Source organism: Nerophis lumbriciformis, linkage group LG37 (assembly GCF_033978685.3).
Source record: "Nerophis lumbriciformis linkage group LG37, RoL_Nlum_v2.1, whole genome shotgun sequence".
Taxonomy (NCBI): domain Eukaryota; kingdom Metazoa; phylum Chordata; class Actinopteri; order Syngnathiformes; family Syngnathidae; genus Nerophis; species Nerophis lumbriciformis.
In genome coordinates, this window is record NC_084584.2 from 7250686 (window position 1) to 7264141 (window position 13456).

Below are 13456 nucleotides of genomic sequence, written 5' to 3' on the forward strand. Positions count from 1 at the left end.
CCGCTTGTACCCGTGATCTTGTCCTTTCGGTCATGACCCAAAGCTCATGACCATAGGTGAGGATGGGAACGTAGATCGACCGGTAAATCGAGAGCTTTGCCTTCCGGCTCAGCTCCTTCTTCACCACAACGGATCGATACAGCGTCCGCATTACTGAAGACGCCGCACCGATCCGCCTGTCGATCTCACGATCCACTCTTCCCCCACTCGTGAACAAGACTCCGAGGTACTTGAACTCCTCCACTTGGGGCAAGATCTCCTCCCCAACCCGGAGATGGCACTCCACCCTTTTCCGGGAGAGAACCATGGACTCGGACTTGGAGGTGCTGATTCCCATCCCAGTCGCTTCACACTCGGCTGCGAACCGATCCAGTGAGAGCTGAAGATCTTGGCCGGAGGAAGCCATCAGGACCACATCATCTGCAAATAGCAGAGACCTAATCCTGCAGCCACCAAACCAGATCCCCTCAACGCCCTGACTGCGCCTAGAAATTCTGTCCATAAAGGTTCAGAACAGAATCGGTGACAAAGGGCAGCCTTGGCGGAGTCCAACCCTCACTGGAAACGTGTCCGACTTACTGCCGGCAATGCGGACCAAGCTCTGACACTGATTATACAGGGAGCGAACTGCCACAATAAGACAGTCCGTTACCCCATACTCTCTGAGCACTCCCCACAGGACTTCCCGGGGTACACTGTCGAATGCCTTCTCCAAGTCCACAAAGCACATGTAGACTGGTTGGGCAAACTCCCATGCACCCTCAAGGACCCTGCCGAGAGTATAGAGCAGGTCCACAGTTCCACGACCAGGATGAAAACCACACTGTTCCTCCTGAATCCGAGGTTCGACTATCCGGCGTAGCCTCCTCTCCAGTACACCTGAATAGACCTTACCGGGAAGGCTGAGGAGTGTGATACCACGATAGTTGGAACACACCCTCCGGTTCCCCTTCTTAAAGAGAGGAACCACCACCCCGGTCTGCCAATCCAGAGGTACCGCCCCCGATGTCCACGCAATGTTGCAGAGTCTTGTCAACCATTCATGCATATATATATCTCTATACTCTCGGCAGGGTCCTTGAGGGTGCATGGGAGTTTGCCCAACCAGTCTACATGTGCTTTGTGGACTTGGAGAAGGCATTGGACCGTGTCCCTCGGGAAGTCCTGTGGGGAGTGCTCAGAGAGTACGGGGTATCGGACTGTCTGATTGTGGCGGTCCGCTCCCTGTATGATCAGTGTCAGAGCTTGGTCCGCATTGCCGGCAGTAAGTCGGACCCGTTTCCAGTGAGGGTTGAACTCCGCCAAGGCTGCCCTTTGTCACCCATTCTGTTCATAACTTTTATGGACAGAATTTCTAGGCGCAGTCAAGGCGTTGAGGGGATCTGGTTTGGTGGCTGCAGGATTAGGTCTCTGCTATTTGCAGATGATGTGGTCCTGATGGCTTCATCTGGCCAAGATCTTCAGCTCTCGCTGGATCGGTTCGCAGCCGAGTGTGAAGCGACTGGGATGAGAATCAGCACCTCCAAGTCCGAGTCCATGGTTCTCGCCCGGAAAAGGGTGGAGTGCCTTTCCCCAGATCTTTCCCCAAGTGGAGGAGTTCAAGTACCTCGGAGTCTTGTTCACGAGTGAGGGAAGAGTGGATGGTGAGATCGACAGGTGGATCGGTGCGGCGTCTTCAGTAACGCGGACGCTGTATCGATCCGTTGTGGTGAAGAAAGAGCTGAGCCGGAAGGCTAAGCTCTCAATTTACCCGTCAATCTACGTTCCCATTCTCCCCTATGGTCATGAGCTTTGGGTCATGACCGAAAAGACAAGATCACGGGTACAAGCGGCCCAAATGAGTTTCCTCCGCCGGGTGGTGGGTCTCTCCCTTAGAGATAGGGTGAGAAGCTCTGTCTTCCGGGAGGAGCTCAAAGTACAGCCGCTGCTCCTCGACATGGAGAGGAGCCAGATGAGGTGGTTCGGGCATCTGGTCAGGATGCCACCCGAACGCCTCCCTAGGGAGGTGTTTCGGGCACGTCCGACCGGTAGGAGGCCACGGGGAAGACCCAGGACACGTTGGGAAGACTATCTCTCCCGGCTGGCCTGGGAACGCCTCGGGATCCCCCGGGAGGAGCTGGACCAAGTGGCTGGGGAGAGGGAAGTCTGGGCTTCCCTGCTTAGGCTGTTTCCCCCGCGACCCGACCTCGTATAAGCAGAGGAAGATGGATGGATGGATATATTCTTACTTCCTAAACTTCAAGAGCTAATTGTCATGTTTTTGCAGGGATGCAGGAAGATGGTCCCCCGAGCACGGTGCAGAGTGAGCATAAGAAAAGAGCAAAGTGTCAATCACTAGATGTTTATTTGTGAGGTGACAGTGGCACGGGTACACAGTAGAAGGAGAGGAATAAACCTACAAAAGCCCCTTTTTCATAGCTCTTCAATCCATAAATAAAATGTAGAAAATATTTAGGACTATTTCCTGTTTCCCTCCAGGAGCAGAGAGGATGATACTTAGTGATTGACATCAATAAAAATCTTTCATCCGGGGGGGGTGGGGGGGTCATACAGTACAGTGTTCCCATGGCAACAACAAATAGATGTGGGGCGGTCAGAAAAAAATGCCTGCGACCTTTTAGCCAAGAGGTCTGTGGAGTTACGCCATTCTTCTTCTTCAAGTGCAAGGCCCCCTTTTATTGTGAAAAGGAGGTGGGTGGAGCAGGCTTTATTTTGAAAGGGCATGTAACACAGATTCACAGTTCATATGGCAGCAACCAAACAGAAACAAGTCAACAGAAAACAAACACCTGAGGTGCTGGTTTGAGAGGAACACAGGAAGTTGGCATCAGCGAGTATGGCACAAAGGATGTCGGGAGGAATGTTATTTACAAAATAAGAGTTTGGCAAATGTGACGTTTTTTTTTGTCATTGATTACATTGATGCCTCAAAACTGACTTTTGGTGTCAGCGCCCTTGACTAATAAAAGAAGACACGATGATGAGCTACACTAGGTAAGGTTGCATTTTTGCCTCATTCCTGTGAGAATCCTGCGTGTGACTGAAGGAGTGGGACTATCCAGGACAGGGGTGTCAGACGTAGGTTTAATCTGGCCCACGAGATGTATAAAATGTTTCTAATGAAAGAAACTGCTGTTCTAAAAGTGTCCACTGGATGTCGCAATAGCAATTCTGTTTGGCAAGCAAACACTCTGTACCGGGGCCAAGCGAGTCAAGCGTTGCTCCACCCAAACAAAACGTAAACACATGGTGTTTTGTCCAAAAAGAGCAACGTGGACTCGAGGGTTTCAACCTCCGTTTCTACCTTTTGTTGAGTTAGCACACCATTCAAACGTGCAAATGAAGTGTTTGATACTTAGAAGAGTTGATTTAGTATTTATTTTAAAAATAGGATGTGACTTAAATTGTAAAAAGAGTCTAATTTGTTTTTTTTAACAATGTTTTTAACAAGCATTTTGAGGATTATTTGTAACATGTACATTTTCAGAATGTACCGGGTCTATTTTTGGCCAAAGAAAAACAAAGAAAACAACCTGAAGTTGTCTGGATTTTGAAGTTGTCATGCCATGGTTTTTCCTCCATGTGGCCCCCTGAGCTGAAACCAGTCCGACACCCCTGATCCAGGACTAGATGCAGTGTGCTCAAACAACCACCGGGTGGCGCCTGCGAGCGGATAATACTGAACCATCTCTTTGTCTTCCGGACTTACCGGGTCTTATCAGGTCGCTAGTGCAGCGAGGGACGAGGCAAAAGCTTAGCCAGACCCAGAGTCCGTGACCCAGAGTTTGCGCGTGAAAGGACGCCACGAGGACACGACTCGGCAGCTGGCGGTCTTTGCTGGTGGACGCTGAAGAAAAATCCTTTTCACAGACACCAGCGCAGTCCGGCTTCATTTTGGGCGATGAAAGGTCACTTCCTGGCTGAAAGGTTACTTGATTGGACCACGGGCTGGTTGCCATGGTGACAAGTTCTCACAGTACTCGTTAAATGATTGAAACACCTTTGTAACCTTCAGAGGCTCCGTCTCCTGGAGGAAGAGTGCACCAGTCAGTCCCACCACTAGATGGCAACATCCCACTAGATGAAGAGTGCACCAGTCAGTCCCACCACTAGATGGCAACATCCCACTAGATGAAGAGTGCACCAGTCAGTCCCACCACTAGATGGCAACATCCCACTAGGTGAAGAGTGCACCAGTCAGTCCCACCACTAGATGGCAACATCCCACTAGATGAAGCGTGCACTAGTCAGTCCCACCACTAGATGGCAACATCCCACTAGATGAAGAGTGCACCAGTCAGTCCCACCACTAGATGGCAACATCCCACTAGATGAAGCGTGCACTAGTCAGTCCCACCACTAGATGGCAACATCCCACTAGATGAAGAGTGCACCAGTCAGTCCCACCACTAGATGGCAACATCCCACTAGATGAAGAGTGCACCAGTCAGTCCCACCACTAGATGGCAACATCCCACTAGATGAAGAGTGCACCAGTCAGTCCCACCACTAGATGGCAACATCCCACTAGATGAAGAGTGCACCAGTCAGTCCCACCACTAGATGGCAACATCCCACTAGATGAAGAGTGCACCAGTCAGTCCCACCACTAGATGGCAACATCCCACTAGATGAAGCGTGCACTAGTCAGTCCCACCACTAGATGGCAACATCCCACTAGATGAAGAGTGCACCAGTCAGTCCCACCACTAGATGGCAACATCCCACTAGATGAAGAGTGCACCAGTCAGTCCCACCACTAGATGGCAACATCCCACTAGATGAAGAGTGCACCAGTCAGTCCCACCACTAGATGGCAACATCCCACTAGATGAAGAGTGCACCAGTCAGTCCCACCACTAGATGGCAACATCCCACTAGATGAAGAGTGCACCAGTCAGTCCCACCACTAGATGGCAACATCCCACTAGATGAAGCGTGCACCAGTCAGTCCCACCACTAGATGGCAACATCCCACTAGATGAAGAGTGCACCAGTCAGTCCCACCACTAGATGGCAACATCCCACTAGATGAAGAGTGCACCAGTCAGTCCCACCACTAGATGGCAACATCCCACTAGATGAAGAGTGCACCAGTCAGTCCCACCACTAGATGGCAACATCCCACTAGATGAAGCGTGCACCAGTCAGTCCCACCACTAGATGGCAACATCCCACTAGATGAAGAGTGCACCAGTCAGTCCCACCACTAGATGGCAACATCCCACTAGATGAAGCGTGCACCAGTCAGTCCCACCACTAGATGGCAACATCCCACTAGATGAAGAGTGCACCAGTCAGTCCCACCACTAGATGGCAACATCCCACTAGATGAAGAGTGCACCAATCAGTCCCACCACTAGATGGCAACATCCCACTAGATGAAGAGTGCACCAGTCAGTCCCACCACTACATGGCAACATCCCACTAGATGAAGAGTGCACCAGTCAGTCCCACCACTAGATGGCAACATCCCACTAAATGAAGAGTGCACCAGTCAGTCCCACCACTAGATGGCAACATCCCACTAGATGAAGAGTGCACCAGTCAGTCCCACCACTAGATGGCAACATCCCACTAGATGAAGAGTGCACCAGTCAGTCCCACCACTAGATGGCAACATCCCACTAGATGAAGCGTGCACCAGTGAGTCCCACCACTAGATGGCAACATCCCACTAGATGAAGAGTGCACCAGTCAGTCCCACCACTAGATGGCAACATCCCACTAGATGAAGAGTGCACCAGTCAGTCCCACCACTAGATGGCAACATCCCACTAGATGAAGAGTGCACCAGTCAGTCCCACCACTAGATGGCAACATCCCACTAGATGAAGAGTGCACCAGTCAGTCCCACCACTAGATGGCAACATCCCACTAGATGAAGAGTGCACCAGTCAGTCCCACCACTAGATGGCAACATCCCACTAGATGAAGAGTGCAACAGTCAGTCCCACCACTAGATGGCAACATCCCACTAGATGAAGGGTGCACCAGTCAGTCCCACCACTAGATGGCAACATACCACTAAATGAAGCGTGCACTAGTCAGTCCCACCACTAGATGGCAACATCCCACTAGATGAAGAGTGCACCAGTCAGTCCCACCACTAGATGGCAACATCCCACTAGATGAAGAGTGCACCAGTCAGTCCCACCACTAGATGGCAACATCCAACTAGATGAAGAGTGCACCAGTCAGTCCCACCACTAGATGGCAACATCCCACTAGATGAAGAGTGCACCAGTCAGTCCCACCACTAGATGGCAACATCCCACTAGATGAAGCGTGCACTAGTCAGTCCCACCACTAGATGGCAACATCCCACTAGATGAAGAGTGCACCAGTCAGTCCCACCACTAGATGGCAACATCCCACTAGATGAAGAGTGCACCAGTCAGTCCCACCACTAGATGGCAACATCCCACTAGATGAAGAGTAAACCAGTCAGTCCCACCACTAGATGGCAACATCCCACTAGATGAAGAGTGCACCAGTCAGTCCCATCACTAGATGGCAACATCCCACTAGATGAAGAGTGCACCAGTCAGTCCCACCACTAGATGGCAACATCCCACTAGATGAAGAGTGCACCAGTCAGTCCCACCACTAGATGGCAACATCCCACTAGATGAAGAGTGCACCAGTCAGTACCACCACTAGATGGCAACATCCCACTAGATGAAGAGTGCACCAGTCAGTCCCACCACTAGATGGCAACATCCCACTAGATGAAGAGTGCACCAGTCAGTCCCACCACTAGATGGCAACATCCCACTAGATGAAGCGTGCACCAGTCAGTCCCACCACTAGATGGCAACATCCCACTAGATGAAGCGTGCACTAGTCAGTCCCACCACTAGATGGCAACATCCCACTAGATGAAGAGTGCACCAGTCAGTCCCACCACTAGATGGCAACATCCCACTAGATGAAGAGTGCACCAGTCAGTCCCACCACTAGATGGCAACATCCCACTAGATGAAGAGTGCACCAGTCAGTCCCACCACTAGATGGCAACATCCCACTAGATGAAGAGTGCACCAGTCAGTCCCACCACTAGATGGCAACATCCCACTAGATGAAGCGTGCACTAGTCAGTCCCACCACTAGATGGCAAGGCAACATCCCACTAGATGAAGAGTGCACCAGTCAGTCCCACCACTAGATGGCAACATCCCACTAGATGAAGAGTGCACCAGTCAGTCCCACCACTAGATGGCAACATCCCACTAGATGAAGAGTGCACCAGTCAGTCCCACCACTAGATGGCAACATCCCAGTAGATGAAGAGTGCACCAGTCAGTCCCACCACTAGATGGCAACATCCCACTAGATGAAGAGTGCACCAGTCAGTCCCACCACTAGATGGCAACATCCCACTAGATGAAGCGTGCACCAGTCAGTCCCACCACTAGATGGCAACATCCCACTAGATGAAGCGTGCACTAGTCAGTCCCACCACTAGATGGCAACATCCCACTAGATGAAGAGTGCACCAGTCAGTCCCACCACTAGATGGCAACATCCCACTAGATGAAGAGTGCACCAGTCAGTCCCACCACTAGATGGCAACATCCCACTAGATGAAGAGTGCACCAGTCAGTCCCACCACTAGATGGCAACATCCCACTAGATGAAGATTGCACCAGTCAGTCCCACCACTAGATGGCAACATCCCACTAGATGAAGAGTGCACCAGTCAGTCGCACCACTAGATGGCAACATCCCACTAGATGAAGAGTGCACCAGTCAGTCCCACCACTAGATGACAACATCCCACTAGATGAAGAGTGCACCAGTCAGTCCCACCACTAGATGGCAACATCCCACTAGATGAAGAGTGCACCAGTCAGTCCCACCACTAGATGGCAACATCCCACTAGATGAAGAGTGCACCAGTCAGTCCCACCACTAGATGGCAACATCCCACTAGATGAAGAGTGCACCAGTCAGTCCCACCACTAGATGGCAACATCCCACTAGATTAAGAGTGCACCAGTCAGTCCCACCACTAGATGGCAACATCCCACTAGATTAAGAGTGCACTAGTCAGTCCCACCACTAGATGGCAACATCCCACTAAATGAAGAGTGCACTAGTCAGTCCCACCACTAGATGGCAACATCCCACTAGATGAAGAGTGCACCAGTCAGTCCCACCACTAGATGGCAACATCCCACTAGATGAAGAGTGCACCAGTCAGTCCCACCACTAGATGGCAACATCCCACTAGATGAAGAGTGCACCAGTCAGTCCCACCACTAGATGGCAACATCCCACTAGATTAAGAGTGCACCAGTCAGTCCCACCACTAGATGGCAACATCCCACTAGATTAATAGTGCACCATTCAGTCCCACCACTAGATGGCAACATCCCACTAAATGAAGAGTGCACTAGTCAGTCCCACCACTAGATGGCAACATCCCACTAGATGAAGAGTGCACCAGTCAGTCCCACCACTAGATGGCAACATCCCACTAGATGAAGAGTGCACCAGTCAGTCCCACCACTAAATGGCAACATCCCACTAGATGAAAAGTGCACCAGTCAGTCCCACCACTAGATGGCAACATCCCACTAGAGAAGAGTGCACCAGTCAGTCCCACCACTAGATGGCAACATCCGACTAGATGAAGAGTGCACCAGTCAGTCCCACCACTAGATGGCAACATCCCACTAGATGAAGAGTGCACCAGTCAGTCCCACCACTAGATGGCAACATCCCACTAGATGAAGAGTGCACCAGTCAGTCCCACCACTAGATGGCAACATCCCACTAGGAGAAGAGTGCACCAGTCAGTCCCACCACTAGATGGCAACATCCCACTAGATGAAGAGTGCACCAGTCAGTCCCACCACTAGATGGCAACATCCCACTAGATGAAGCGTGCACCAGTCAGTCCCACCACTAGATGGCAACATCCCACTAGATGAAGAGTGCACCAGTCAGTCCCACCACTAGATGGCAACATCCCACTAGATGAAGAGTGCACCAGTCAGTCCCACCACTAGATGGCAACATCCCACTAGATGAAGAGTGCACCAGTCAGTCCCACCACTAGATGGCAACATCCCACTAGATGAAGAGTGCACCAGTCAGTCCCACCACTAGATGGCAACATCCCACTAGATGAAGAGTGCACCAGTCAGTCCCACCACTAGATGGCAACATCCCACTAGATGAAGAGTGCACCAGTCAGTCCCACCACTAGATGGCAACATCCCACTAGATGAAGAGTGCACCAGTCAGTCCCACCACTAGATGGCAACATCCCACTAGATGAAGAGTGCACCAGTCAGTCCCACCACTAGATGGCAACATCCCACTAGATGAAGAGTGCACCAGTCAGTCCCACCACTAGATGGCAACATCCCACTAGATGAAGAGTGCACCAGTCAGTCCCACCACTAGATGGCAACATCCCACTAGATGAAGAGTGCACCAGTCAGTCCCACCACTAGATGGCAACATCCCACTAGATGAAGAGTGCACCAGTCAGTCCCACCACTAGATGGCAACATCCCACTAGATGAAGAGTGCACCAGTCAGTCCCACCACTAGATGGCAACATCCCACTAGATGAAGAGTGCACCAGTCAGTCCCACCACTAGATGGCAACATCCCACTAGATGAAGAGTGCACCAGTCAGTCCCACCACTAGATGGCAACATCCCACTAGATGAAGAGTGCACCAGTCAGTCCCACCACTAGATGGCAACATCCCACTAGATGAAGAGTGCACCAGTCAGTCCCACCACTAGATGGCAACATCCCACTAGATGAAGAGTGCACCAGTCAGTCCCACCACTAGATGGCAACATCCCACTAGATTAAGAGTGCACCAGTCAGTCCCACCACTAGATGGCAACATCCCACTAGATGAAGAGTGCACCAGTCAGTCCCACCACTAGATGGCAACATCCCACTAGATGAAGAGTGCACCAGTCAGTCCCACCACTAGATGGCAACATCCCACTAGATGAAGAGTGCACCAGTCAGTCCCACCACTAGATGGCAACATCCCACTAGATGAAGAGTGCACCAGTCAGTCCCACCACTAGATGGCAACATCCCACTAGATGAAGAGTGCACCAGTCAGTCCCACCACTAGATGGCAACATCCCACTAGATGAAGAGTGCACCAGTCAGTCCCACCACTAGATGGCAACATCCCACTAGATTAAGAGTGCACCAGTCAGTCCCACCACTAGATGGCAACATCCCACTAAATGAAGAGTGCACTAGTCAGTCCCACCACTAGATGGCAACATCCCACTAGATGAAGAGTGCACCAGTCAGTCCCACCACTAGATGGCAACATCCCACTAGATGAAGAGTGCACCAGTCAGTCCCACCACTAGATGGCAACATCCCACTAGATGAAGAGTGCAACAGTCAGTCCCACCACTAGATGGCAACATCCCACTAGATGAAGAGTGCACCAGTCAGTCCCACCACTAGATGGCAACATCCCACTAAATGAAGCGTGCACTAGTCAGTCCCACCACTAGATGGCAACATCCCACTAGATGAAGAGTGCACCAGTCAGTCCCACCACTAGATGGCAACATCCCACTAGATGAAGAGTGCACCAGTCAGTCCCACCACTAGATGGCAACATCCCACTAGATGAAGAGTGCACCAGTCAGTCCCACCAATAGATGGCAACATCCCACTAGATGAAGAGTGCACCAGTCAGTCCCACCACTAGATGGCAACATCCCACTAGATGAAGAGTGCACCAGTCAGTCCCACCACTAGATGGCAACATCCCACTAGATGAAGTGTGCACTAGTCAGTCCCACCACTAGATGGCAACATCTGGTTCAGGCCGACTAGATGAAGAGTGCACTAGTCAGTCCCACCACTAGATGGCAACATCCCACTAGATGAAGAGTGCACCAGTCAGTCCCACCACTAGATGGCAACATCCCACTAGATGAAGAGTGCACCAGTCAGTCCCACCACTAGATGGCAACATCCCACTAGATGAAGAGTGCACCAGTCAGTCCCACCACTAGATGGCAACATCCCACTAGATGAAGAGTGCACCTGTCAGTCCCACCACTAGATGGCAACATCCCACTAGATGAAGAGTGCACCAGTCAGTCCCACCACTAGATGGCAACATCCCACTAGATGAAGAGTGCATCAGTCAGTCCCACCACTAGATGTCAACATCCCACTAGATGAAGCGTGCACTAGTCAGTCCCACCACTAGATGGCAACATCTGGTTCAGGTCGACTAGATGAAGAGTGCACTAGTCAGTCCCACCACTAGATGGCAACATATGCACTGATCACGTGACTCATGAAGTACTCACTGCTGTCTAGCGCTCTTCCTGTGGACAGGTCTGGTCCTCACCTGGATCACGGAGAGACCCTGACCTGGCCGCACCACAGTCCTGGCGAAGAGAAACAGAAAGGAAATATTTGATGGAGACCTGAACAGTGGACCTTTTAAATCAAAATATATAACATCTAGTGGCAAGAAACCTAATGAATAAACCTAAATATGTTGTCTTATTATATTGTCTGCTACTCACTAGTGTTACATATCTGATGAAATATATGATGTAATAATGACTACAGTACACTTATTCACTCACTGTGTTACAAAGTACAGACGCAGTGAAGTTGTGTAAATGGTAAATAAAAAGAGAATACAACAAATCCTTTTCAACTTATATTCAATTGAATAGACTGCAAAGACAAGATATTTCATGTTCACACTGAGAAACTTTCTTCTTTTTTTTGCAAATAATCATGAAGTTAGAATGTAATGGCAGCAACACATTGCAAAAAAGGCATTTTTACCAGTGTGTTACATGGCCTTTCCTTTTAACAACACTCAGTAAAGGTTTGGGAACTGAGGAGACACATTTTTGAAGTGGAATTCTTTCTCATTCTTGCTTGATGTACAGCTTAAGTTTTCACACTTTTTCAATGTCTGGACTACAGGCAGGCCAGTCTAGTACCAGCACTCTTTTACTATGAAGCCACGCTGTTGTAACACGTGGCTTGGCATTGTCTTGCTGAAATAAGCAGGGGCGTCCATGATAACGTTGCTTGGATGGCAACATATGTTGCTCCAAAAGCTGTATGTACCTTTCAGCATTAATGGTGCCTTCACAGATGTGTAAGTTACCCATGTCTTGGGCACTAATACACCCCCATACCATCACACATGCTGCCTGTTACACTTTCAACCGAAAACAGGCCCCATGCTTCTTTTCCTCTTTGGTCCACAGTTTCCAAAAACAATTTGATATGTGGACTCGTCAGACCACAGAACACTTTTCCACTTTGCATCAGTCCATCTTAGATGAGCTCGGGCCCAGCGAAGCGTTTCTGGGTGTTGTTGATAAACGGTTTTCGCTTTGCATAGTAGAGTTTTAACTTGCACTTACAGATGTAGCGACCAACTGTAGTTACTGACAGTGGTTTTCTGTAGTGTTCCTGAGCCCATGTGGTGATATCCTTTACACACTGATGTGGCTTTTTGATGCCTGAGGGATCCACGGTGTGTAATATGATGACTTACCTGCAGTGATTTCTCCACATTCTCTGAACCTTTTGATGATATTACGGAGCGTAGATGGTGAAATCCCTAAATTCCTTGTTGAGAAATGTTGTTCTTAACAGGCCACAGAGGATGCTGTGGCCTGCCTGCTGCATGTCCTCCTCCAGCATCTGGACTCCCCAGGCAACTTTGCCAGGATCCTCTTCGTGGACTTCAGCTCCGCCTTCAACTCCCTACAGAAGCATCTACTGATCCGGAAACTACACCAGCTCAACATCCCCCCTCAGCTGATCCACCTCACCCACAACTTCCTCACCGACCGATTGCAAGCAGTAAGGGTGGGCTCAAACACATCCCCGATGCTTACCATCAACACCGGGGTCCCACAGGGATGTGTGTTGAGCCCTTTCCTGTACACACTCTACACCAATGACTGCCGTAGCATCTCACCCACCACAACATACTTAAAATACTCAGATGACACAGCCATTCTCGCACTCCTCTCCAACAGTCAATCCATCCTGGACTATCATAACACAGTCAAACATTTCACAGAGTCATGCACAGCCAGTTATCTGGAAATCAATGTCAATAAAACAAAAGAAATATGGTTCAACCCCCCCTCACCTCAGAACCCCATCATCATAAACACACAAACAGTTAAAACAGTTGACACTTTTAAATACCTGGGCATAACCTTGGACAATAAACTCACCTTTGATCAACACACCACGGACATTCAAAAAAGAAGTCAACAAAGACTGTCAGCCATCCGGAAACTTAAAGGACTATACGTTGCACCTCATCTCCTGTTATTACTTTACCAAAGCATTGTTCAACCCATCCTTCTGTACTGTTTCACATGTTTTTTCACCATGCTTTCTGTAACCAACCGGACCAAACTCACACGCATTACAAACATAGCAG

General features: G+C 50.0%; 1 protein-coding gene across 1 annotated transcript in view; it reads right to left on the reverse strand.

Annotated features, from left to right (window-relative positions):
* c8b (complement component 8, beta polypeptide) overlaps positions 1-13456 on the reverse strand; it is a 169679-nt gene that overhangs the window by 30600 nt on the left and 125623 nt on the right. Inside the window, exons 14-15 of the mRNA XM_061930835.2 lie at positions 11339-11411; positions 3710-3847 (exon numbers count right to left, since the gene is read on the reverse strand). Coding sequence (XP_061786819.2) covers positions 3710-3847; positions 11339-11411 — 211 coding nt within the window. The remainder of the gene's footprint in view (positions 1-3709; positions 3848-11338; positions 11412-13456) is intronic.